Source organism: Aulonocara sp. 'chitande type north' Nkhata Bay, linkage group LG6 (genome assembly GCF_057382095.1).
Source record: "Aulonocara sp. 'chitande type north' Nkhata Bay isolate Kocher_YH1m ecotype deep benthic linkage group LG6, A_spYH_male_GT1.1, whole genome shotgun sequence".
Taxonomy (NCBI): Eukaryota; Metazoa; Chordata; class Actinopteri; order Cichliformes; family Cichlidae; genus Aulonocara; species Aulonocara sp. 'chitande type north' Nkhata Bay.
The window spans coordinates 16,951,246-16,979,029 of record NC_141349.1 but is presented as its reverse complement, the minus strand read 5'-3'; the positions used below and the strand labels follow the sequence as shown (position 1 = coordinate 16,979,029).

The 27,784-nt window shown below is 41.6% G+C and overlaps 1 protein-coding gene across 1 annotated transcript in view; it reads left to right on the top strand.

Annotated features, from left to right (window-relative positions):
* The first annotated feature begins 8,853 nt into the window (after positions 1-8,853).
* mtnr1aa (melatonin receptor 1A a) overlaps positions 8,854-27,784 on the top strand; it is a 62,191-nt gene continuing 43,260 nt past the window's right edge. Inside the window, exon 1 of the mRNA XM_086295289.1 lies at positions 8,854-9,362. Within this exon, the coding sequence (XP_086151415.1) occupies positions 9,179-9,362 (184 nt within the window). The 5' untranslated portion in view covers positions 8,854-9,178. The remainder of the gene's footprint in view (positions 9,363-27,784) is intronic.

Sequence of the window (27,784 nt, the reverse complement as noted above, 5' to 3'; positions counted from 1 at the left end):
TTATCCTGTTGGAAGATGACCCTTCGCTGCAGTCCGATGTCCACAGTGCTCTGGAGCAGGTTATCATCAAGGACTGTAGATTCAGCTTTCCTTTGACCTTGACTAGTTTCCTAGATCCTGCTGCTGAAAAACACCCTCACAGCATGATGCTGCCACCACCATGCTTCACTGTAGGGATGGTATTGGCATTCAAGCCAAAGAGTTCAATCTTTTTTTTGTTTCCTATGGTCTGAAACTCTTTCAGGTGCCTTTTGGCAAAGTCCATTTGGGCTGTCATGCACCTTTTACTGGGGAATGGCTCGAGCTTGGCCACTCTACCATACAGGCCTGATTGGTGGAGTGCTTCAAAAATGGTTGTCCTTCTAGAAGTGAAGTGAAGCTCAGTCAGAGTGACCATCAGGTTCTTGGACACATCCATGACTATGGCCCTTCTACTCCAACTGCTCAGATTGGCCGGGTGGCCAACTCTAAGAAGAGTCCTGGTGGTTCCAAACTTGGATGATGGAGGCCATTATGTTCACTCAAACCTTCAATGTAATAGACGTTTTTTTCTGTACAATTTCCCAGATCGCTTCCTCAATACAATCAAGTCTTTGGGGTCTACAGACAATTCCTTGGACTTCATGGCTTGGTTTGTGCTCTGACATGCTGACTGAATTTACCACAGGTGGACTCCAATCAAGTTCTAGAAACATCTGACAGATGATCACAGGATGTACCGGAGCCCAGTCTCGAGTGTCTCAGTAAAGGTTGTGAAATCATGTTATATTTTTGTTTTTTATGTCTAATAAATTTGCAAGAGTTTCAAGCACATATTTTTAAATTGTTTTTATGGGCCACTGTGTGTAGAATTTTGAGATAAAAAAATGAATTGAATCCATTTGATTAAATGCTGTAAGATGATAAACGGGGAACAAGTTAAACAGTGAGAATACTTTGTGGATGCACTGTATTTTTACCTGCTCCCTTATTTCCCAAGGTAAATAAATCGCTGCAGTGGATGGCTCAGCATGGTTGCCATAGATTTTATGCCAGCTGCCATTCCTGAAACAAACCTCCCATTTTCACTGGCCTTGGTGCCAGCCTGTTCAGAGAGGTCATTCTGTTATGTTAGTAGAAAAACAAATACTTTGTGAGATTATAAGTAAAAAATCTAGAAATTTAACAAGTCAAAGTGTGAAATTACTTTTAGTGTGCTAAGCTAGGTTAATAATAATAATAATAATAATGGATTGGATTTATATAGCGCTTTTCAAGGCACCCAAAGCGCTTTACAATGCCGCTATTCATTCACTCTCGCATTCACACACTGGTGGATTAGGTTAGCCAGTTTCTTTATTTAAATTCTAAATTGAAAGAGCAATTGGTTCCTGCTAAGGGTGGGTTATAGCAGACTTAGGTTGTGTGATGTCCTACATAACCAAAAATATGCCTCCTATTTCTTCTTCTTCTTCTTCATAGAAAAAAAAAGTGTATTAGTATCATATTCTGCAGTCAGTGCATGAGGTAGGTGGCAGTGTGCCTGAAAGACCCACCCAAAACCCAGAAACTTGTGCTGTTTCAACAAAAAAGTCCAAAAAACGAGGCTTTATCTTCTTTTGAAAAGGGATTAATGTATGCACAATCACAGCAGTGTCCTTGTGGATTTGTCCTTAGAGAAAAAAGTTTGGAGAAGATAAAAAAATAATTGTGTAAAGCCGAGATTGCTGTAAGCCTGCTCAATGAGATCATCACATAAAATAAGAGGGTGGTTAAGGACTCCCAAAACTCCTGACTTGCATTGAGTGGAAATGAGTCTAACTTTAGAGACTAACAGATCAGACTTAACCCTCTGGGCTTGTTGATACCCTTTCAGCTTGTTCGTGGCCAAAAGTGGCCACCAAAAGATTAGGTCTGCAATTTTCATTATTTTTATGGGTTTTTTTGCCATTTTTTCTGCATAAAGCTTTTAACTAACTTCAGTTCTTTTCATAAATATAAAATAGTTATTACTTTTTACATTTTAACCCTTTAAACACCAGTTTGTTTGTCCATTGCACTAGCTGGAAGACAACCTCAAAATCTCGCAATTTTATATAATTGCATTGCTACTGAAATTTCTTGTATTATTAATAGTAGAGTCTGGGGCATGTAATTGATTCACATCAACGTTGATTATAATGCATTGTTATTTTTGTGCAGAGAGAGCAAAAACATAAAAACTCCCTCTCAGCTTGTTCGTGTCCAAAAATGGCCACCCGTTGTTTACGTTTACGAAATGCTATCAAATATTAAATATGCTATATTAAGAAAATATTCCACTTTTTTTGACTTGATTTTTTTAGATTAGCATCAGTGCTGTTCATGAAAATCAAAATTTCATTCAAATTCAGAATTTTAACCCTTTAAATACCAGTTAGATCACATAATCCTAGGAACTCGTAAATGGAAAAAATCATAAAACCTCAATTTTTTTCCAAATAAAACATGCCATCTGATTTATTTTCTAACCATGGTGGAGGTTAGATGTATAGCAATAATTAACAGTATCAATGAGTTTTATGCATCTGTGTTCTTTTGTGCAGTAACAGAAAAACAAAAAAACTCCCTCTCAGCTTGTTCGTGGCCAAAAATGGCCACCCCCTCTTTATGTTTACAAAATACTATAAAATTAATATATATTAAAACATTTTTCTACTTTCATTGACTTGATTTTTTAAATTAGCACTGCTCCTAGTCATGAAAGCCAAAATATAATTCAAATTCAGATATCAAAACTCTTGAATACCAGTCAGATTATGTATTATTATAGTAAAAATAGTAATAAAGTATAGTAATAGTAATAAAGTTCACATTTTTAGCATATGAATGATGAAACCTAATATTTCTTTTTATCATCATTGCAGGTCAGTAACTGTAACAATGATTTATTTATTTATTTATTTTTACTTTTTTGGGGGGGGGGGGGGGGGGGGGGGCGCTGGCTTTTGCACCTTCTTCTCATTTTGTTGGTGGGGTGTGGGTCACACTCTGGTTCAGACTACTGTATCTTGAGATCAGTGGCAGAAGTGGCTGAGAATAAGGGACATGGGTGTCTTGCAGTTGTTGAGGTCACCAGCATGTGTCCCAGCTCTCCCAGGATCACTCTTCATCTGTAGGTTGTAGAGGACTCCCCCACTTCAGTGAGGTTGTTCCGGCCAGACAAAGACATCGTTTCCCAAGACATCCAGGAGATTGGAGAAAAGAGCCAGCAGCCATCAGTTAGTTTTCCTTCTACAACTCGAGGTGCCAACATCCTCTCTAAGTTATCCAAGCAATATTTGTGCCTATTGTAGTCCAGGATTGCTTCTTGCTTTCACGCATCCTTTATTCCCCATCACTGACTGCTGGTTCCTTGTGTGTTGCTGTCAAAAGAAGCACATTCCTCCGTTGCTTTGGCATGTGGGATATCGCCGTGGTAGTTTTGGTGAAGCCAAAGACAGACAACAAAATCTTCCTCTGTTGCAACTGGAGGAGCTGGGGAGGAAGCTCTGGGTTGTTTCCCCTGTGCCAGTTTTCATCTGAGGCGTTCCTCTGCCAAGGTGCCCGAAGGAAAGACGTTGTCCTCGGAGCTCCTCCGTCAGTTGGAGTCTGAACCCCATGCCTTTTTTTACTTCCTGAGAACTTCCAGTGTTGTCATCCAACGTGCTATGTATTGCTTTATTCTGGTTTAGGCTCACATCTCCACTTCATCCTCTAATCCTCACACCTTCGCCTCCCGTGCAGGTTTGTAAGGGTGCACAGCAGCTAAAAGATCTCCTTTGTTATAAAAAAGTCACTCTGTATGCAGGGAACTGCATACAGAGTGACCCCTGGTATGATACCAGTGGGTACTGGATTGTAGAGCAGTCTCTCTTCAGTGGTGGGACCCACATGGTTTTCCTTTCATGAGGGATCCAATCAGTCGCCGGCTCCTCGGTCTCAGAAAATGCTCCTTTGTTCTTTTCCATCAGCTGCTCGGCCTCCACCTCCATGCCCCCCCCAACCCCAATCCTCCCCCAAAGAAGAGGATTCAGGCCCTGGCTAGTACTCATCATCAGTGGTGATGCAGTCAGCCTCTTTGGAGATTGTCCCCTCATCTTCTGGAGAGGAAGTTTCTTCATCTTGGGCAGATGTATTTTCTTCAAGGGCAGAGGACTGCTTGCTGTCTTTGCTCTCTGACCAGATCATATAGACAGTGCTTGAAGCAGTGATGACCTTCTTGCCATATAGTCAGAATAAATGATCTGGAAGCTGTTAGGCTTACTTACAGCAGTAGCTCTGTCTGCACCTGCATAAACTCCAGGACACGTTTACAAACAGTGTTTGTTGTTGTTTGTGCTGCAGCTGCAGGTTTGAACTCTGCAAAATGTCCTGTGATTGGGTTTTTTTGTTTTGTTTTTGTTTTTGTTTCTAGAGTTAATATTTTGGGCATGGTATCTTTTTATGAAAAATATAAGAGTAAAAGTGCTTTTAACATGTGCTTCAAAGCTACGTTTGACTGGGAACCTCAAAGCTCAATAACCTGCATCCACAGAAATTCACTGCAGCCTATGTAATGTTTGATGCGTCATTATTTATTCCAGTCCATCTTGCAAATACATGTTTGTGCTGCAATGCCATGCACAAACACAAACTATTAGATCCTTAAGATCAAACCTATGTCAAAATTGTTTCATTATTTTGGTCCATTGGAGTGTGGTAAGCCATCAAAGGCCGCTACTAGAAACTCGGAATATTACATGAAATCGCTTGCTTGGCCAAAAATGGGTAAATGATGTAATTTGGTAAAAAACATTAAAAACTACAATTTTCATGTGTTGAGTTTAGAATGAAAGCAATTTTACCTAAATCGCATGATATAGTACTGTCAATAACAAGGAATCAAAAAGGTGGTTATAATGGGTTACAATTGGCCAAAAATGGCCACGATAGAGTCAAGAGGAACAATTTGGTGTATAGTGAATATTACTGACATTATTAAGGAGCTGATTTGAAAATTAAAAAATCTGAAAAAAATACACACCTTAGGGAAGTTTCATTCCATTTGCATTAACAGAACGAAAATGGTTGAAAAAAGAAAAGTGAAGTGGCCACAAATGGCCAGGATAGAGCAAATCAAAAAAAAAACTTTGGTAACTTTCAGCAAAACAGAGCAATACTTTCTCCAGCTATGAAGCAGTCAGTTCAAAGTAAGAGCTTTCATGCTGTTTTCACTTGTTCTACTAATGCATTTGAAGCTTCTTTTATCATCAGCAAAGTGACACACAAAGAGCCAGTCCTTCATCTCCCCCCACCTCCCCGTTCCCCTTTTCCCCTTTACTGTTTCTTACTGTATGCTTCTTTATCTCACTAACTGCTCTAATTATTCAAAATCACTCTTTGCCGCTTCTTTTCTTCCTCCCTTCGCTCTGTTCTGATGTACAACAGGGATTTCTGTAATGTTGCTCGGCATGAAGAATAAGCTGACCTAAAATGTAATATTGAGACAAATGGGGAGAGATAATGAATGGGTTCTGAATGAACACCAATCACAAATAATTGATAATAATGAGTTGTTTGTATTTTAGAATGATAAATGAGGATGGAGGATAAAGGAAGAGTGCAAAAGCCAGTGCAGTATTATGATGGGGCATAATCTTGTCGAGTCGTGGTATATTTATGATGGGTGGATAGTGAAGAATAACTTTGGCCTTGTCAACATAAAAGCAAACCTGAGGCCACAATGAACCGACTGATTTAAAATGATGCAAAGATGGGGATTAAAAAAAAATGCATTGAGCTGACTGTTTCGTGATGACAGCAGGATGCACACATGGTTTTGTAAAGCCAAATAGGTCAGAGCTTTGTAGAATCTCAACAGGTCCACTTTGCAAATACTTTACAGTGGGATTTTTTTTCCTTTTGAAAATCCAAAAACTATAATCCCTCAACTATAAAAGCTATGGTCAAGTTTTCTTTGTGTCTCCTGTCACCCTGTTTGCCCGTGTGTGAGCTTCTCTATGGTAGCTTCCTGTTTTATTTTGGTAATAACGTCATCTATGCTTCTCTTTTTGCTTTGTGTCCTTTTACCTCCATGATCAACTGCCCCACCTTGTTTTCAGTTACTTTTCTGTGTATTTCCAGTCCTCCCTTTTCCCATCATGTTGGTCAGCCTGTCCCTCAACATCACTGTGGTGGGAGCACACAGCTGCTGTGTGTCTTTATTATTGCTTTGGTGGGATTCCTGTTTTTTAAAAAAATATTGTTTTTGTTAATAAAGTTACCTTTTGTTGATCACTATGACCGTACCAGACGACAGATGAATTCAGACACTTTGCTGTGGTAGTCCGGATTGAGTACAAGTTCAGGTTGTTTGCTTCATTTATCCTGCAGACGTCTAAAACTGATTGAAATCTACCCGTGACAAACTCAAGGGAGAGAGATACAGTCTAGACAAAAGTAGGGAAAAAAGTTGTTCAGCAGCACAGTGAATCAATTTATTGTGAAATGGAAGGCCCATTCCAGAAAGTGAAAACTTTTATTTTGTTAACTCTGACAAGAGAGGGAACTCAGAAAGAGAGTTAACTTAAAGTCTGAGACAGTTACCCGGGTAACCTAACCTATTTCATTGTCAGGTTTTCTTCACCAAACCCTGAGTTTCCCTCTGATTCCATCAGTCAGCTGCTCATTCACAGTTGATATCAAAGCACAAGCAGGACCACTAATTCGCACAAATAGGTCTTTAAAAAACAGGAAATCCTGGTTATTAGCATGTTCTCAGTTGCCAATATAAGGACGGAGACAGTGAGAAGTGTGCATTATGGGCTTTTTATCAGTTTAGATAAAAACCTAAATGCTACATTGTTCTAAATCTGTGACTCTGTGGGCATTAGGGTAGCTGTCAGGTTGTCAGACAGTTCCTCTCCACTCAAACATTCATTATGCATTACTGAACTACTGTACTCTCCATGCTGTAGTCAGTCACGGTTGGTAAAGCCATATTAAATGCAGTTTGATGTAAAGTTTGGAATCCAGGCTGCAGATGTCACGGATGCATCTGGACCGCATTTTTGTGCTAAAATATGTTCCCGTGTTAATTACAGTTAATATTCAAAGGCAAAATCTGGAAGGATTCCAGCATCTGTTAAAGAAACTTCAGGGTGGGTAAATGATGACTGACTCGTCCAAACTGACATGCTTTTATATTAATCGGTCCCCTTGGATTAAAATGGAGGCTGTGCTATTCATTTATCAGCTGCCACAGTGAATCAGGGAATGGCATCACGAGTTTGTTTCTCTACTCATGCACTTAACTCAGGATGAGCATGCTCAGAGTTGACTGAACCTACTGTGATCAGATTTTCTGGGACTAAAAACGTAATGTTTTCCACCCCAGATTTAACTCCAACTCAGAGTTTAGTATTAAACTCTGAGTTTGCTTGACTTTCTTTCTGGAACACGGCCCAGGACTCTTTATAGAGTTGGCCATCTGGTTAAACCAGGCGACCATCTCGGCAGAGTTCCATTAATCAGGCCTTTGAAAGACACACGGCAGCCTGCATTTAAAGTGTCCAGGCGAAATATGAGAGCAGGAGAAAAAAAAACTGTGAGGATGAAGAGTATGAAGAGTAAAATTTAACAGGGGGGTCTTGTGGTGCTATCGATTAATCTGCTTTTATTTTCTTAATTAGGCAGTCAAATCAATAGAGAAAACGTCAGAAACAAAATCTCAGATGTCTTACTTTGCTTGACTTTGACTCTAAAACAGGGGTGGGCAACTCCAGGCCCCGAGGGCCGGTGTCCTGCAGGTTTTAGATCTCACCTTGGGTCAACACACCTGAATCACATGATTAGAGAACTTCAGGACATGTTGAGGAGCTAATTTAGCCATTTAAATCAGCTGTGTTGGTTCAAGGACACATCTAAAACCTGCAGGCCCGGAGTTGCCCACCCCTGCTCTAAAACCTGATATATTCAACTTAAATTACAATTTTATATTTTAATACGTTTTATAAAGCTGTGTCTTTCTACTTGAAATGTCCCCCAAAACATTAATAGATTATCCAAAAAGTTGCAGATTTGTTCTGTGGCTCCTGATGAACCCTTTCTCTCTGCTGTACATCATACTGAAAAATCATCAGTGAGCAACAAGACTATGAATGTGCGTGTTTTTTTAACACATCCCTTAAATATCCTCAAAATCAAAAACAAATATTTTTATTTATGTTTACTATTATTATTACTACTCTGACAACCCTTTTTTAATGAGATGGCTCATGAAAAGGTACTAGGGCGTGCTTGTGTGTTTGGAACGGGGTTGACCCACTTATTTTCAACATCATTAACAAACAATAGCATAATTGCTACTCTTTGTATAGAAAGCCGGCACTCTCTCAAACTATAGATGAGCGTGGACGCCAGGGGCAATCAGTATGTATGATCTAACATAATACAAACAGAGAGAGGGATTACTGCCTGCAGTGTCTGTGTTATACTATTTTATATTAATTCACTGAATTACAATCGTGTGTAAGTATTTACAGATTTTACAAAAATAAGAAGCATTATGGGAAATCTACATTTTGGATACATTAAACACTTTAAATCCAGTGCACTTGAGCATTCACGGAAAAAGTAGTGCTTTTTCTGAAAGAGATCCTGGTAATATGAATGATTCTTCAAAAATAATCATGAATGGCTTCCCGAGATAAAACCAGCGAGCGACCGCAAAGGCATGAAGGAACTCGCTCGATAACTAGGACGCTTCCTTAGCCGTGGAGTTGCTCTTTCACTGCTCGACCACGGAGCGACAGCATTTCTCCCTCGAAATAAAAGCGCCCTCTGCGAACTGTTTGGTCACATGCTGCGATGGTTTGAAGTGGCGGCTTCATGTCACACATGCGTACCGACAAAGTGAATGGCACACGGGCGCAGAAGTGACACCGAGGCGACCAAAGAGAGGGGGAGGCTGCCAGAGCTGATCCGCGGTAGTTGGGCAGAGCTCACTTTGGCGGAGAGGAGAAAGAAGAAGAGCAAGAAGAAGGAGCAGCAGCGGCGCGTGGAGGGGATGAAGATGAACCCCGCGGGAGGTTATAGGATCCCACCACCACCAGCAGCAGCAACGACTCCGAGACCCGGGCTCTAGGAGTGCAGGGTGAATTTGGCTCAGTTGAGAAAGTTCGGCGACTGTAGCTGTACAATGGTTATGAATGGGTCTCACCTGAACAGCTCCTTACCAGACCCCGCTGACACCGTCCTGAACCGCCCGCCGTGGGTTGCCACAACTTTGGGGTGTTTCCTCATCTTCACTACGGTCGTTGACATCCTGGGCAACCTCCTGGTCATCTTCTCCGTTTATCGGAACAAAAAGCTCAGGAACGCAGGTGAGCCCGGGGAAAGTATGCGCGCGAGGCGCCAGAGCGGCGCGCGCCTGATTACTCAGCTAGGTTTGGGGAGAAAATAAAATAAAGCGAAACAAAAACTCTGGTTGACTCTAATTTGCAAAGTGACAACGATAACAGTTTTAGCTGAAAATACGTGCTTATTAATTACAGCTCGTTTCCAAGTGTGTTATTGTTTTGTTTATAGCCACTAAATTATTTTAAGTGACAGAAACGTGTCGTTTTGTTTTGCGATTTTAACGGTTGTCATTTTCTTTTTTTGGTTTTGTTTGTTTTACCAGCGAGCTGATAATTAGAAATCCGAGCAAGCGTAAAGATGCTTCCGCTCGCGACAAGCTTGTCGCACAGTAGGCTAAAGACACAATCCATGTTTTTCTTCTTTACCCCCACTTGTATTACTGACATCAGTATTTTTGCTTTGATATTTATTCATTACAGAGGCCAGTTGTACCAAATAGTCACACACATCAACTCGCCATAGCCTACTTTTGGAGCTGATATGATTTATGATTTATGATTTACTGTCAAGTACGCGTCAGCTAAGCAGCCTCTGAGGAGAGCGAAGCGGAGAGAAACATTATAGCGATTATTGACAGTGTGAAGCGACGGGGAATGCCCATCACCCAGAACTGCTCGCACTAATGCTTCCCAGGCTTCTCCTTTATCGCCGTTATTCCAGCCATATTTAACTCAGTTTAATAAACGATACTATCAGCCAAAATGTTATGATATTACCAGTCCGATGATGGAACTTTTGTCATATATGCGTGGGCTTTTTATATACACGATCGACCAGTAATACAATTATGATTTCGGCTGAGGATTAAATTGTGCGCCCCCGAGTTTGAAGGAGATTGACACAGCGGTGTTTGCCTTGCTCAGCGGAGGTGGTAAAACGCTCATAATTTAATAGTCGGAGGACAGAGCGCTGCTGAGAAAACCCAAGAGGCTCCTGTCATGCTCAGGTCTGCGCGCATTAGCTGGCAGCTACGCGTACCAAGGTTGTCATCATTTGGAGGCTGTAGTTGGGTGATTTGCTAAACACACCCCTGACATTACAATTCCGCGTACTGCAGAAATGTTAGGGTCAGAATAGATTTCCATCATGTGGCTCGAGACCGCCGGGAAGACCCTATGGGATGTACAAGGATATACAGGCTCTCCTTACTTTGAGAAAGCGCGCAGAACCCTCTGCTACAGCTGGATTAGAGCTGCTCACAACACAGTCGTTCTGAGGTGGATTTAGTCTCTCAGGCTGAAAATACATCTGTGCGATTTTGTAAGCCTCTCTGCTGCATGATATGTGGGACAAAGTGCGAGACAAGAGAGGAGATAAATTTAGGAAACAGCATCTTTTGAAGTTGCTCCATTAATTACAGCTAATTGCATGTAAGGAGGTCATAATGAACTTGCAGGAATTCGACCAAGCATGCGGCTGATTTATGTCGCTTCAAAGCTTTAATGTTGCACACCAGCTTGAATGATCCATATGTTTCAGCTATGTTTTCCGTTTTCCATCCGTCGTCCCTCCTCTAAGAAAAGTCTGACACGTGAATCTCCAGAGGAAGTTAGAGGAAGGATCATCAGCTTAATTGCGCTTCGCAAATCCTTCCCATGAATGCAAACAAGGCCTCTGGAAGCTAGTGACGTGGTTCCCCAAAGTTCATGCCTCCGAAGCCCCTTTGCTACTTTTCCATTCAACTTTCAAAGACGTGCATGACTAACTTAAGCTGCTTTCAATTTTATGTTCAAAGCCCATTGGCAAATTGTGTGCAAATTGGCAGACATATTGATTCAGACAAAAGCTTTTGCAGTCATACTTTAATCAGCATTTTTGTTATCGGACCTTATCTGTGGGAATTTGAATCAGAAATGATTGTATGACCACATATTCTACTGACCATCCCCTCTTAGGAAAGTGCTTTAATATCTCTCTCTCTCTCTCTCTCTCTCTCTCTCTCTCTCTCTCTATATATATATATATTGATAGATAGATAGATAAGTGGGAATTATTTTTTCTATGGCACAAACTAAATGTTGTTAGAAACTGCGCATCAGGGGGATAAATTAAATAACAAGTAATGAAATATACTCAGTGGAGAACCTGGCAGGCAATGCTGTCACATATTGCAGGCAGCAGCAGGACTGCTGCCTCTGCATGGCCAAACCCTCCGTCAGCGCATGAAATGGCCAGAGCGTGAGAGAACGTGAAGCCAGCAACACATGGTGAGCGCTTTGAGCTGCGTGGCTGGATGCAGAATCAATGCTGTGAGCTCTACTCAATGCCAATAAATCATCTTAACTGTACCTGTTTTCCAGTAGATGAAGGAAATTCTGAACAGGAAAATAAATAATGGCAACAAGGAAGGGTCTCAAATGACATTTTTGGCAGATTCTCACAAAAGTGGAACATTAGCTCATGGAATATAATCTGTGATGGTTTTTATGTTGCTTTTTCTTTATAAGAACAAAAACAAAAACTTGACGCTGTGCCATGCAGTTCCTTTCCTTCCTAAATAATGTGGCACAAGACTCAGGGCTTCTCCTCAGTTTTTGAAGACGAGCCATGTACATTTTTTTATTTTTACAAAAGACAATGAGCTGGTTTGGCATTCTGTGAAAATGGGTTCATACCCAAAGTTTTAAGCATAATGGAACAGTGGAAATAGAGCAGACCTCGTTGCCTCAGAGCGGCATCATGTGTTTTTAGTAAGCAGCTTCTTGAGTTTGTGAATGGAAATAAAAGATAAGTGTAGGGTTAGTTCTCAAAGGTGTCATTTATGTCCCAGTGTTTTCATACTGATCTCAAGACAACAACAAGCTCAGCAAAACAGGCAAGTTAAGACGGTGATTTACTACTGTACCGTTCACAGTCTGAAGTGAGAAGTGTACAGATATCTTGGTGTGCTGGGATGTGCTGCTGCATAATAAACCAAAGAGCTCCACATTGGAGCAGGGCTTTCTGTGTTGGAGTGTGACGTAGTGTTTATCCTTTTTCAGCGTTGCGTGACTTGGCCGCGTGCCCGCAGAATGTTATTTCTGATCGTTTATTACCCCTTGAGTATCTGTTACAGTGTTATTGGTCTCAGTGTAATGAATATTTCCAGGAATTATGCAGAATTAGGGGTATTTGCAATTTCCTCAAATGAAAATGAATGTTTTAGGTTTCTAAATATCCGTGGGCTTTGTCGAGAGATTCTAAATTGGCTCATCACTGTGGAGCTTAATAAAGAGATCATCCCCTTCTGTAGATGGTATACAGTAGATGTTGATTTCGCAGCTTCCTGTTTTGCTTTCATCAGAGCTAAAGCCATTTGAAACACTTGTTTTATGAGAAGCTGAAGTCTTTTATGCCTAGCTTTACTGGGGCTGCACAAATCTCTGTACGATTACACTGAGGAATAACAACTGTCTTCTGTTTAACTTGATATTTAAGAAGAAAGTTAATGAAATCATTTGCACATTCCTTTTGTATATTGTTGGTCCGAAAAGTCCAAAAAGTTGTTTCATATTTAATATCTCTTTTTCTGATACACAGTAAGGATGTCAGATAACCTGGCATCATTTTCGACAGTATCTCTCGTAAAAACCACGTAAACAATCTATAAAAAGTTTGAAAATTCTTATCTCAAACTGAAAAATTGGTCTATGCCTTCAAGGGTGATTAGACTACTGCAACACTCTATTTGTTGGATTGTCCACCTCATCAGTGGGACAACTTCGGCTTTGAAGATATTCCACTTGAACATACTTTCTTAGTACTGAAGTCAGTTTGGCTCACACTGGCTCTCCCCCCCCCCCCAACACATCTCTGACTTGCTCTGTGTCTATAATCCAACTAGACTTCTCAGGTCATCAGGTGCAGCTCTTTTAACAGTTCTCAGAATTAAATCTAAGTGTGCTGAGGGGGCTTTCACTCACTATGGTCCTGTTCCTTGGAACAAACTGCCTGCTGACTTAAGGTTAGTTACATCCGTGCATACATTTATAAACAGGCTCAAAAGGTTTCTGTTCACACAGGTGTACACTCAACAGCTGATTATGTATGTGTGTGTGTGTTAACTTATATTTTAATTCTTTGTAAAGTTTTAATTTCCTATCTTAAGATTTTCTTTCCATAAAGTTCAGACATCCTCAGCATGACTCATCTTCTCATTTCATGCTGTGCTTTGGAACCATCTGCACCACCTCCTGCTTGAATAGCTGTGGTTATTATTTACTGTACATTCTGTAGCTACTAGAGGTGGGAATCACCAAACATGCCATGATACGATATTATCACAATACTTAACGCACGATACGATATTATTGCAATTTTTTAAAATATTTTGCGATATTCAGATTCTGTACATAAAGGTAAACTTTATCAATATTCATTTTATCTAATAACAAAGTCTCACACGCAGTCTTTCTCTCATTTCAGTCAGTTTTATTGTTGACAAACTTGAACGGTTTGTATTACAGTCTAGTCCAACTTAACTGAATTCAACCATCTGGTACAATTATAGCTATTCTGAACTAAGCAATTTATGAAAACTATGCAGCCCCTTCAGCAACTGAAGAATTTGAAAGTAAATTAAAACAAAATATAATTTTACATTAAATAAAAAAGTTTTAAACTTAATTAAAATAAAACATGTCTTAAATTAAAATAAGTAAACTGTCATGTTTATTGCTGCCAAAAAAAAAGTTAAACACATTTGGACAGTGAAGGAATGTCAGGATTCTTGCTCAGAAAAAGGATCAGCATGCTCTGAAGTCAGAGCACAAAAACCTTTTTTGTAACAAAATATCGATTTCTGCTGTCCCTGTATCGATACATTATTAGCAAACAAAATATCACGATACTACACAGTATCGATTTTTTCCCCCACCCCTAGTAGCTAGCTACACATTCTCTGCATGACCAAACACAGCCAGGCTAAAAAAAACCTTGATGTGTAAAAATCTAGATGTTGAGTTCAAAAAACTGAAAAGATGTGCCTGCAAAGAGTCCAGGCATTGTACAGCCACACTGCATAATGCATCCACTCCCAGCAGCAGTAGACTATCGATATCGGTTGCTTGTATCATGTGTTCCCACCTCTGATGACAAGGCTGCCTCTTTGCAAACCCTGCTCAGCCCCTTTTGGCTTACACAGTTTCAGTTTCACCCACAGTCACTGAGGGACAGAATCTAGGAAAACGTTCAACTGTGGCTAGGAAGTTAAGCCGTTCATATGCTGCTGGGTCCACACATTGTTTTGCTCCCTACTAACTCATCATCTAATGTTTTATCATAGAAACTGTATGTTCAAATAGGAAACATTTTCAAGCAAAGTACTGTGAACTCCTTGTTTCAGTAATAAAAGTTTTTAGTTCACATTACTAAAAGACTAAAGATTATCTCACCAGAAAGTTGGTTTATGAAAGCTTTTAATGTGAAGTAGTTGCCTTAGGATATTGTGCTTGTAATAGCATTAGTGTAACGTATTACTGCTCTGTAAGAACACTAAACAGGGTGGCTGATCATCAAGATAAAATTAAAAAGCATTGCTGCTGGATAGATGGAAAAACAAACTAAACCACACAAGCAGTAAACCACCACATCGCTTCTTGTTTAGTGACTACTTACCTACAGGGTAGTGATTACTTACCTGAACAGTAAGGTAAACACAATTATTGAACATTCAGTATGCTTACCATTAAAAGTGTCTGATTTTTGTGAAAATGTACTTTAAATCCCAAACATGTATGGAGGGAATCTCTGAAGTTTCACTTTTATCTGTCAGAGATTTCATGGTCTTTGAAGAGCAAAGCAGATGTCAAGTGGGCTTCTTAGTTTTAGTTATTAAAAGAGCCATAATAACTTGAAAGATCAGAGACTACGTGTGCTCCCAAGTCCTTGACATAAGAGGTATTTTATATCTTTTGCCAAGATGTAATCAGATTATATCTTGTGAAAATAAACATGTTAGTCATTCACATCCTCCATGCTGCTCATATTAAATTAAATATTTGTCGTGAATTTAATACCTTCTCGCATGTTCATCCCACAGATCGTTATCATTTGAAGAAAACCATGAACTAATGCAAATACTGCCTGTTTAGTTAAGGCCCATATTTGGCTGATAATCGGCTGATGGTGTAGAAGCCAGAGCTGCTTGCTGGGTTTGTTAGTTTCTGTGGTGATGGCTGTGATAAGCATCGGCACGGCACGCTACGGCGGAAAGTTTCAGCAGGTAAAAAACGCAGATAAACCAGAGACACGTAACAGAGGGCAGGCTGCGACTTTGCAGTTAATTTATAGTTTTCCCAAGCTGAATAAGTGAACATTGAGTGGGAGAGGATAAAGATCTGCTCCTTTTACTCACCAGGCACTTAACTTGCAGGTATAGATTAGTTAATGTCCCTCCTGTCGGCCAAGACACGGAAATAAAGGAGCGCCTGCCAGCGCGCCCTGGGGCTGCTTTACACTTGATGACTTCAGAACTGACTGCTGCTTTTAATCCTCCCGCGTGTCCTGAAACATGTAAAATACTTTATATGTTTTTTACTAAATTAAGCAGATCTACTTCGTACAGATTTCACACCAGAGAGCTTTTGCGCCTCTCATAAGGATTTAAACTCAAACATTAGATCACACGCAGATCTAATTAGGCAGCAGATATGTGCATGGGCTCTGGTTCCAGTGCTGGGATTGTGGGGATGATGCTATCATTGTTTGTGTTGCCAACCTTGTCTGGCTTGTTTGCTGCAGCTTTTTGTTGTTAGTGAGTGAGAGAGGAGTTCAACAGTGCATGATGGTAGAGTTAATGATGAGGAGTAAGGGCTGGTGCGAGGCTTTTGCGCAAACTGGACGTGCGGTGAAAGAGAAGGAGGTAGATGTTAGTTTGCTGCTGGTGTGGGTTGGTTAATGCTCTCGTAACATTATTAGCAACAATCATGGGAAAATTGCTCTGTGACTCCTTTTTTTCTGTTTCAGTGTGACTGGATTATTTCAGTCTTAGTAGGTGCCACATTGTCCTGCTGGGCTTAAGCCTCCTTCCAGGCTCTGAGAAAGAAAACTTGACCCAGCAAGAACTCATATGACTTAGTCTGCTTTTTACGGGGGCCAGCATCTGCATGATTTAATCATTTTCTAATATGTCCTGGATTGCCTGACTGCACAAGCCCTGCCAGGAGAAATCCATTCGGAACATACAAGAAATGCATTTGCTGCGTGATCAGGACATCAGCTTTTGTCCCCCCGCCCCCTTATTTTTCTTTAAGAAAGCTGTGGGGGTTTTTTTTCTCTCTTTACTGGTTTACATTCTGCACAGCATTTCACATTCTCCTCACCAGGTTTTTGTGCCTGAGTCTCATCTGAGTCTCCCATCACTGTCTTTGTACTCCACCGCCACCTCCTCCTCCTCCCATGCGTACTCACCCTCAAACACGCACAGTACACTCATTTTTTTTCTTTTCACTTAAATTTCACCTTCCAGGCTTCATATTCCATGACACCCTGTCTGTTTGCATCACTTTGATCCAACACCCCCACCGTTCTCTAAGGACGCTATGTTGTCAGACCCCCGTACCTGTAGAGGAATTCTGCCAATAGCACTTTGCATCAAGCCAGTCAGGCAACAAGACGGTTATCACACAAACCCTGCAGATACCAGATTATGTAATGGCCAATGTTGTTATTGACGCGGTCGAATTTAACAAAAAATGGGCGTCCGGTGTGTGATCTCCTCTGTCGCACTCTGTACGCATATACTCACAGGGGAAAGCACGTTTTAGCTTCAAAAGCAACAAATAATGAGTCTATAAATACATATAGAAGAGAGCTTATTCTCAGTCATCCACTCCACCCACCATTCACTGTTCCAGCTCTCCCTCTCTCCCTCTTTCCATGCTTCCCTGTGCTATTTTTAATCATTTACAATATTATACAGTGAAAAACGTCTCTCTGCTTGATAGAAGCCCAGCATGACACACATGGGAAGCTCGGGGCAGTGAGAAAGAAGTAAAATCTAATGCTCATCCAACGGGAACTCTGCATAACACATGCCATACTGTAGAGTGCCTACAGTAGAGCCTTAACTGTTTGATTACACACACACATTTGAGGTCCAGCAGGTTAGAAATGCAAGCTGGTATCAGGAAGGGTGCCAGTTTGAATCCCAGCTGAGAGAATCAGCAGAGGCGGAACAGGGAAACGAGAGGCACTCTTATCTGTGCTCAAGGTGCCCTTGAATGAAGCACTTGGTCGAACGTTACTAGTCAGTGGACAACAGTGGAGGACTGTGGTTGAACTCAGCAGCTTCCAGCTGTGAATGCGTCAGACTGTATGACCATTAAAATAGAAAAAAAAGGAAATCTGCAAGCTCAGCTTTTCTCGCATAAAATGTTTTTTAAAAAAAGGACAAATGCAGAAACTGACCCCATTATCAACGCCACGCTCTCGTCTTGCTCCCTTTTATCATTAAGGGCGCAGTTTACCCACTGGAGTAACGAGCAAAACAGCTCAATCAAAACGCCTCATCAGTCTCTGTGAGCCAACAGAGTGATTCACTTGAATGACATGTTATGATGATTATTATGGCAGACACATGAATGCCATTTGATGCAGCCCTGTGAACACTGTCCCATTCAGATGTAGCAGAACAGTGTCTCGGTTCAGCAGCCTGGTTTATCACTCAGATGATAGCATCTTCTTGCATGCACACTGCAGATAAAGAGTTCAACAGTGCACACACACCTACACACACACACACACACACACACCTACACACCTACACACACACACACACACACCTACACACACACACACATACACACACACCTACACACACACACACACACACACACACACACACACACACACACATACACACACACACACACACACACCTAAACACACACACACACACACCTACACACACACACACACCTAAACACACACACACATACACCTACACACACCTACACACACACACCTAAACACACACACACACACACACACACACACACACACACACACACATATAATTTTAGTAACATCAAAACAAAGAAGTGACAGAGTTAATTCTAAAAATAATCCTGAGGTTAGCGGGTAGATGCTGTCAGATTAAATTAGTAACACCGTTCAAACAAAGCCTCGTCTAAAATAGAAAAAAACCCCAAAAAACAGGTTTGATATTTTCACTTAATTTTAAAGTAGAAGTGCCACCATTTACAGAGCACGTAGAAACTGGCAGAAAGTGTGTGCTACTTGGAAGACAGTTCAAGAAGATTTTCTTGTAAGCCACACAGAAACAGAGTCGCTTTTATGACCACTGGAATCTGTGTTTTATAAGACATTCATGAAGACGGCCGTTTGTTCTTTTTTATTCTGAAGCAGAGGAGATTCACCCTGACTGTTCTCACAAGCACTCTGAGAACATTTGCTTTTGCCTGACAGACACAAACATAGTGGAAGTATTAATGTTTCCAAGAAAGGGACTCTTTCGCAATCCTAAAAAAACAAAACAAAGAATGAGATGTGACTGATATAGATGTAGGTCACTGTAAAGTCCCTTGAAGCTCACAGCCCATCAGATACTGGATGCTATGAACTTACAGGAATCTCATAAATGAAGTTATTAAAGCTGTAGCAATGCACCAGTGTATCGATGGCCCTGCTCATGTGTCATATTAGTTTTTGACAACATAAATATTTAGAGATACCGGCATAAAGAGCTTAATGATTGTAATCACTGCGCTTTTCAACATGAGTATTGGTATTTAGACTGAGAAACCATAATTTTTGACTACCTGCTGATCATTATCTTAATAATGGGTCAAATGACTGTGTGTAAAAAGTGAAAAACTAGCCACAGAGATTCATAACCCAAATCAGCAGATCACCCCAGCTGTACTGAGCAGCTGAAACCACTTTGTTCTGTTTTAAACCAGTTTGTTTGGTTTAGTTCACTCTTGTTTTTTTGTTTTTTTTTTTACACATTAACATACATAGAGCTAGAAGACTTTGAAAATGCCAAGTTCTTTCACATTTGGATTTCTTTGCTGCAGTTTGTCATGACCTGTCAGCCATCATGTAGCGCATGGTCAAACAGCTCCATAGGTTTTTGCACAGTGACATAATCTTTGTACTTTTGCTTCTGTACACCACCACAGTGGATTTGAAATCAAACAGTCAAGATGTGATTGGGTTTCTGACTTTCAGTTTTAAATGAAGTGATTTAACAAAAGTTGTGCATCAACTCTTCAGCAATTACAGCCATTTTATACATCGTTGCCCATTTTCAGAGGCTCAGGAGGAATTAGGCAACTGAATGACAAGCCTTTTAATTGCAGAGTGAGTCCTGTTACCTTGTTATTTCATGACAAATGAAGCTTATAAAAGGCTGGGAGTTGATTCTGAGTGTTGAAGCTTGTCACCGGAACTCTCAATATAAGGTCCGGAAAACACGAAGGAAGGAAAAATTGAAGGAAAAACCAACATTAACCTACCAGAGACACAGCAAAAATAATTAGGAATGGCCAAACAACAATCTGGTCCAGTCTTTAAAAAATAAATACACTGACCAGGTCAGCAACACCAAAACGCATGAAAGACCATAGACCATAGAAGTGGTCTCTGCTCAGATTCAGCCAAATGCTGCAAAACCGATCAGACAGTGCAAAAGGATAATGACCCAAAGCAAACTGCAAAAGCAACCCATGAGTTTTTTAAGGCAAAGAAAAGAGATATTCTGCAATGAGGAAGTCAGTCACCTGATTTCAACTCAACAGATGCTTGATGCTTCAAGATGGCGCCGAGTATGGCAGCCTCGTCGCGAGCTCCCCCAAGCAACGGCTTTCTTCTGTGTTTAATTTTACTTTTCCTTTATTTTTTCACGAGCAGCACTTGTCTCCTTGTGTACGACCGACAAACCTTACTGGACATAAAAGACGGTCTTTCTTATAACTTTCCGGAGTTCAAGTTTTGCAACACGGACGCTCCGTTTGCAGACCCCCCATTCATCTCACCTGAGACGCCTTTGTTCTCTGGCCCTGGAGGCCGCAAACGCCGACGCAGAGGGAGAAGATCTGGCGTTCTGGTTCGACTGAGACGGCGCACTTACAGACCACCGTTACCCAGTTTATTACTGGCTAATATGCAGTCTCTGGAGAACAAGCTGTGCAAGCTTCGGGCACGGATCTCATTCCAGCGAGAGATGCGGGACTGCTGCGTGATCTGCCTCACAGAAACCTGGCTATCGGACAAAGTACCGGACTCCGCAATACAACTGCCGGGGTTCTCTGTGCACCGCGCGGACAGGTCACAGGATCTTACTGGGAAAAGCAGAGGCGGTGGTGTGTGTTTCATGATCAACAACAGCTGGTGTGATTATGCGAACGTGCACCCGGTCAAATCCTTCTGCTCACCGGACCTGGAGTACCTGATGATTAAGTGCCGGCCATTCTGGCTACCGAGGGAATTTACAGCAGTGATTATTACGGCTGTTTACATTCCCCCACAAGCCGACACTGACCGTGCACTCAGGGAACTGTACAGCGCGATCAGCAGCGAGGAAACCGCACACCCAGAGGCAGCGTTTATCACAGCCGGAGACTTTAATAAGGGAAACCTGAAGAAAGTCTCACCAAAACTCCATCAACACATCCTTTTCAACACACGTGGAAACCGGCAACTCGACCACTGTTACACCTCTTTCCGGGATGCGTACAAAGCCCTCCCCCGCGCCCCATTCGGCCAATCAGATCACTGCTCCATCCTGCTCCTGCCCGCCTACAGGCAGAAGCTGAAACAGGAAGCTCCAACCCGGAGGGCGGTGCACTGTTGGACGGACCAATCGGAGTCTGCGCTGCGGGACTGTTTTGATCACGCGGACTGGGAAATGTTTCACGTGGCCGCCAGAGACAATGATGAATACACAGACTCAGTCTGTGGATTTATCAGGAAATGCGTGGAAGATGTCGTCCCATCCAGAACAGTCAAATCCTTCCCAAATCAAAAACCCTGGATTAACGGAGATGTTCGCGCGGCACTGGCGGCACGGAACACCGCCTTTGCCTCCGCGAACACATCGGACTACAAACACGCACATTACCAACTCCGGAAGACGATCAAAGCAGCCAAACGTGAGTACAGGGACAGGGTGGAACAACAGTTTGACAACCCTCGGAGTATGTGGCAGGGACTAAACACGATCACAGACTTTAGAGGGAAAACCAGCACACCGCAGACCACGGCCTCTCTGTGTGAGGATCTAAACGTATTCTACGCTAGATTCGACACAGCGAACACCATGAGACCGGACAGTGTGCGCACCGCGGATGACGTCAGTGCGCACACTGTGTCTGAGGAGGATGTGCGGAGGTGCTTCAGGAAGGTGAACGCACGCAAAGCTACTGGTCCGGACGGGATTCCCGGCCGCGTCCTCAGGTCATGCGCGGCTCAGCTGGCTGGAGTGTTCACGCACATCTTCAACCTTTCCCTCTCTCTGTCTGTAGTCCCAGCCTGCTTCAAAATGGCCACCATCGTCCCTGTACCCAAATCCTCCACCATCTCCTCATTGAACGACTGGCGACCTGTAGCCCTGACCCCCATCGTAAGCAAATGCTTCGAGAAGCTGGTCAGGGACTTCATCTGCTCTGTACTACCCGACTCACTGGACCCTCTACAGTTTGCATACTGCCACAACAGGTCCACTGATGATGCCATAGCCCTGACACTACACACTGCCCTGTCACACCTGGAGAAGAGAGACACGTATGTGAGGATGCTGTTTGTAGATTACAGCTCAGCATTCAATACCATCGTTCCCTCGAAGCTGGACAGGAAACTGCAGGATCTAGGACTGAGCAGCTCCCTCTGCAGCTGGATCCTTAGCTTCCTGTCTGACAGACGCCAGGTGGTCAGACTGGGCAGCATCACCTCATCCCCCATCACACTGAACACTGGTGCTCCACAGGGGTGTGTACTGAGCCCTCTCCTGTACTCACTCTACACCTACGACTGCACAGCCACTAACAGCTCCAACATCATTGTGAAGTTTGCGGACGACACTACAGTGGTGGGTCTTATCACCAACGGTGATGAGACGGCTTACAGGGAGGAGGTCAGCGCCCTGACCCACTGGTGTCAAGACAACCATCTCACCCTCAACGTCGCAAAGACAAAGGAGTTGATAGTGGACTTCCGGAGGTCTAGAGAAGTACACACCCCCATCACCATCAACGGCGCTGCTGTGGAGAGAGTGAGCAGCTTCCGGTTCCTTGGCGTACACCTGGCTGAGGATCTTACGTGGTCAGTACACACAAACAAAACAGTGAAGAAGGCGCAGCAGCGCCTCTTCTTTCTCAGGAGACTGAAAAGATTCGGCATGAGCCCCCGCATCCTCAGGACCTTCTATCGCTGTGCCATTGAGAGCATCCTCACTGGATGCATCACCACCTGGTATGGCAACAGCACCGCCTACAACTGCAAAGCTCTCCAGCGAGTAGTGCGGTGCTCTGAACGGATAATTGGAGGTGAGCTTCCCTCCCTCCAAGACATCTACAGGAAGCGGTGCCTGAGGAAAGCGGGGAGGATCATCAAGGACTCCAGTCACCCCAGCCATAAACTGTTCAGACTGCTTCCATCAGGAAGGAGGTTCTGCAGCATCCGGTCCCGTACCAGCAGACTGAGAGACAGCTTTTTCCATCAGGCCATCAGACTGCTGAACACGTCATAGACACCTCAGCTTCACTACTGGAACTTCAACATTATGCACTCCACACTGTATATAAATGCCACTTGTTTTGCACATATTCAACTCTGTATATTTTATATATTTTATTATTATTATTATTATTATTATTATTATTATTTTATTTTATTTTTTTACTATTTAATTTGTAAAAATGTGTATACACACACACACACACACACACACACACACACACACACACACACACACACACACGTAGGAAAATATTTAGTATACACATCCAGAAATGCATACACTATTATATATTGTACATATATTTATTAGTTTCAGGTTGGCCATTCTTGTATTTTGCTCGTTTGTGTTGTTGTGTTTGCACATCTCTGTTGCTTGTGGGGCTCGCACACAAGAATTTCACTCGCATGTGCTGTGCCAGTGTGCCTGCACATGTGATGTGACAATAAAAAGTGATTTGATTTGATTTTGATTTGATTTGAGATCATGCTTTTCAGTTTCTGAACAATAAACTGAAGGCAGAAAGACTCAAAAACAAGCAGGAAATTGGCTGCAAGTAACGGCCTTGCAAAAATATCTCAAGGCAGGAAACAATATTTGGTAGTTAAATATATGTCCTCTTCCAAAGTCTTATGGAGCTAACTATATATGAGCATAAGCTAAGACTGTCTGTTCATATATCCATTAAGGTTACCAGAAACACATGCTCTGTTAGCTCAATGATCCACTTATTTAATACTTGAGGTTGCGTAATCATATTTTGCTATCCAAATACCACTGCTGTCATTGTCTGAGTAAGCACCCACTCAAGGGATTTAATTAATTATATTCACCAATGAATATTACTGTTTTTAGATCTCTAGCACTATAATGGATCTTTGTAATGAAACCAGAGTTGAACTTAGTTTCTCTTTTCTCTTTATATAACTGACACGAGGACTTGAATCCATCTCAGTGACACCTATACCTTGTTTTGCCTACAGAATTACGAGTGATTTTGGAATGGCCCTGTTCCCATAATTATAGCAGTGCAGAGGTGGACGCTAATTCTCAAGAGACAGATTATGACACATTCTTTGTGGCCCGTCACGTTCACAGAGTAATTAGTTGAGTCGTCCGCTTCCCTCTAATGAGCAGGAGCTTAGTGTGTGAGATTTCTTGGTCACAGTATGCTTTCCTTTAATGACCCATAAACATGCTCTCTGTGATTATTATCTAAATTAGTGTATTTTGTCACACGTTCACACATTGCTTGGGTTCATTCCAGCGTACTTTGGGCGTTGTCCAAAAGCAATAGGGAATTACGCAGTAGGAAGTTGGATGTTCACACTGCTAGTGCACGCTGACCCAATCTAAGCCTCACTTTCTCTGGGAATATGAGAATGAACTCATATGGCCTGTTGAGGTATGAAGAAATGATCTAATACATTTTATGGAAAAACGTTGTGCAGCAATGAAATTGAGAATGCAAATAGATGTGTGCGATATAATAGCGGGTTATGTTTATTAAGGGAGCATTTGCTGGCTTTGCAGTCAACATAATATCTTATGAGTTGTAATTTCATGTAGAAGCAATTCAGTGCCAGATTAGAAAGTTTACTTTTGCTGTGGAAGCTGTTCACCAATTATGGCTGAATGAGATGGGGAAGGTAGAACGGAGACGCAAAAATGGCATGTAGGAAGTGTATTACAGATTTGATTTTCTCTGTTTGTGTGTAGGTGTTAATAACGAATGACATTCGGACAGTTATAGAGATTAACCTGTGGTCCTCCCATTATCCTGTGCAGCCAGGATCACCCTGTTTATCTGGACTAAGTGCTAATGAGGGGATGGTGTTTTTGCAGCTACTATAGCTGTGCACAGCGAGAGCATGTTAATGATGAGGTCAGTAAGGTTGTGATTTGAGAATTTGGTTCCATTTAGAGCTAGTGCCAAGTTGCCTTGTTCATGAGAATCGTTTAGCATTGAGTGTTATCGGCTCCTCTGTCAAGGCCTGTGCAAAATGAGGGATTTTGGTTCACTTGTGGGGGAGACTTCAAAACAGGAGAAGCATAAACACGGTCCCAAAGATAAGTGTGTTGGAAAACAATGTCTCACTTAAGCATGCAGCAGGCAAAAAGCAATATCCAATCCAAAATCCTATTTCCGGACACCCAGTGAATTGAGATTCAAAGATCACTTGTCTGTTAGGTTGTTAGTTTCTTGACTTTATACCAGCGGTCCCCAACCCCCAGGCCACGGACCGGTCCATGAGTCGTTTGGAACCCGGCCGTGAGAGTTGAGGCTCAGGTGTGAAATTTATGGTTTTCAGGGTTTTTATTCGTTAACTTTGTCTTTTCCTGTGATGTATTTGTGTTTTTTTTAAATAAGTATTTACGCATAACCATAGTGACCAGAGAGCATTAAGTGGCAGACAGGAGGATGTTTGTCTCTGTCGTATCATTTTATTTTGTTGTATTTATCCGCGACACCTTAAAGGCCGGTCCGTGAAAGTATTGCCTGATTTAAACCGGTTGAGTACCGCTGCTTTATACAGCAGCCAGTTGATTTGAGTTTTTGTTTGTTTGTTTTTTTGCCATGTGTCACTGGAAGGCAGCCTAGCAACAGACCAGACCCAAAAACCAAAGATGATAAAATTTATCTTACTATTTATCTGACTATGACTCTGTTAAGTCATAGTGGACTTGCAAGAACTAACATCTTTTTTTCACATTACTCAGGAGTAGTTTGTCTCTTGATTATTGTGAGAAATATAAGGTATATATTGGAAGGTAGAGAGCTTGTAAGACAGAGAAAACCCTAACAATTAAGACGACGCCCTATGAGCAATCACTTGTTGACAGTGGGAAGGAAAAACTCTCTTTTAAGAAAGCTCCAGGCTCAGGGAGTGGCAGCCATCTCTTGAGACTGGACTAAAGAAACACTGTGGAACTATAGTCATGTATCACTGTAGCTGGCATAACAGATTCATTCTTTTTAATTGATTGTAGATTAGTCTTATGCACCACACGTGTACTTTGCAGTATTTTCATTAACTATTCAGCACTGAGACAGAGAGCAGAGGAAGAGATACTCTCACACTGAGCTGAAATTAAGAGTTCACAAACTTATAGTAAACAACAAAATTTGCAATCCTTTGTATTTGTTAAGCAACTTTATTTTGCTGTCTTTATATGGCAGCAAATCACAATATGAGTCATCACTTTGTTCCAGTTACTGGAGACCGAAAAATAATTCATACAGTGATACCACACAGAAGGGAAGCAGAGGTAGATTCTTGTCTTACTAACAGATTCATTATTTGAACTGTGGAACATAAAAATAAGTAATGATTCTTTTTGTTTTATATGTTTTATATATACGATATAAAACATCCAATTTAATTAGAGTTTTGTCTCAGCTCAGCTCTCTCGTGTCGAACTAAGTGCATGTGGACGACTTAACAATAGACCATGAAATTATTCCTGATTTTAGGGTCATTTAGGAAATGTTAAAAAAAAAAAAACCTGGACTACATTTGATGGAAAAGAGATTTTTGCCATGTAGATTTTGGCACATACTTTTCGTCTCTGATGGGAAAGTTACACAAACTTGAGATGTGTAGTTGGTAAACATCCGTAAAGGGAGGGTGATAATGTTGCCAGAGATGATGAGCTGCTTTTCTGCTGAGGGTGAAAAAAATATGTAGAGAGTTGTCCATCAAATTGTTGTAAAAGCAGAATATGAGACTCAGTTATCCTCATCTTTTCTTATCAGCTTTCACGTGCAGGAGTCAGTTATCCTGTGCTTAGTGTCGACCCTAAATGAGTAACTGATCATTCATTTATTATCTTTGTTGATTAATTCCACGTATACGTTTGCTGATGTGGTTCAAACCGTAGTCATGAAAGTTGAGGTGAACATTAGGAATTAAACATCTGTGTCTATGCATAGATTTCTCACTTGCTGAGGTCTGATCTGCATGTGTTCATTATTGAGGGGCTGAAATGTTGTGTAGTCAACACACATATTGTCCAGGCTGCCGAGGTGAGCCGTGTGGTGTTGGAGGAAAGGAGGACCCAAAATGCAGGCGATGACTGATGATTCGAGTGATGTTTATTTACAGGGTGGTGTAGTGGCAAGCAGGCAGTGAGGGATGACAGGGAATTAAAGAAACCTAAACTGGAAAAACGAAATAACAAACCTGAGAACATACGAACCGGGGAGAGAGGCAGAGAGACACAGACAAACCAGCAACAGGCAGGAGAACACACAGGGCTTAAATAAGATAAGATAAGATAGAACTTTATTAATCCCTCGGGTGGGTTCCTCTGGGAAATTCGACTTCCAAAAAAAGCACAGCAACGACCAAAGTTACAGTTACAGAACTGTTATATATATATATATACACACACACACACACACACACACACACATATATAAATACAGAGACAAATATAAATAAAATATACAAAGGGGATAAATAGAATAAATAGGAATAAAAAATAAAAATACAAGTGAATTGCACATTTCAAGTATTGAGTCTATTGCACTGTTGACTATTTACAAAAAGTATTGCACAAGGTATTGTACAGTGAGGTGAAGAGGCACTACAGCTTAGTTGTTCCCCCCTCCTTTGTCCTCCTGTTTCCCCTCCCTCTCCCCTCCAGAGAGGAGTTAAACAGTCTGATGGCGTGTGGGACAAAGGAGTTTTTAAGTCTGTTAGT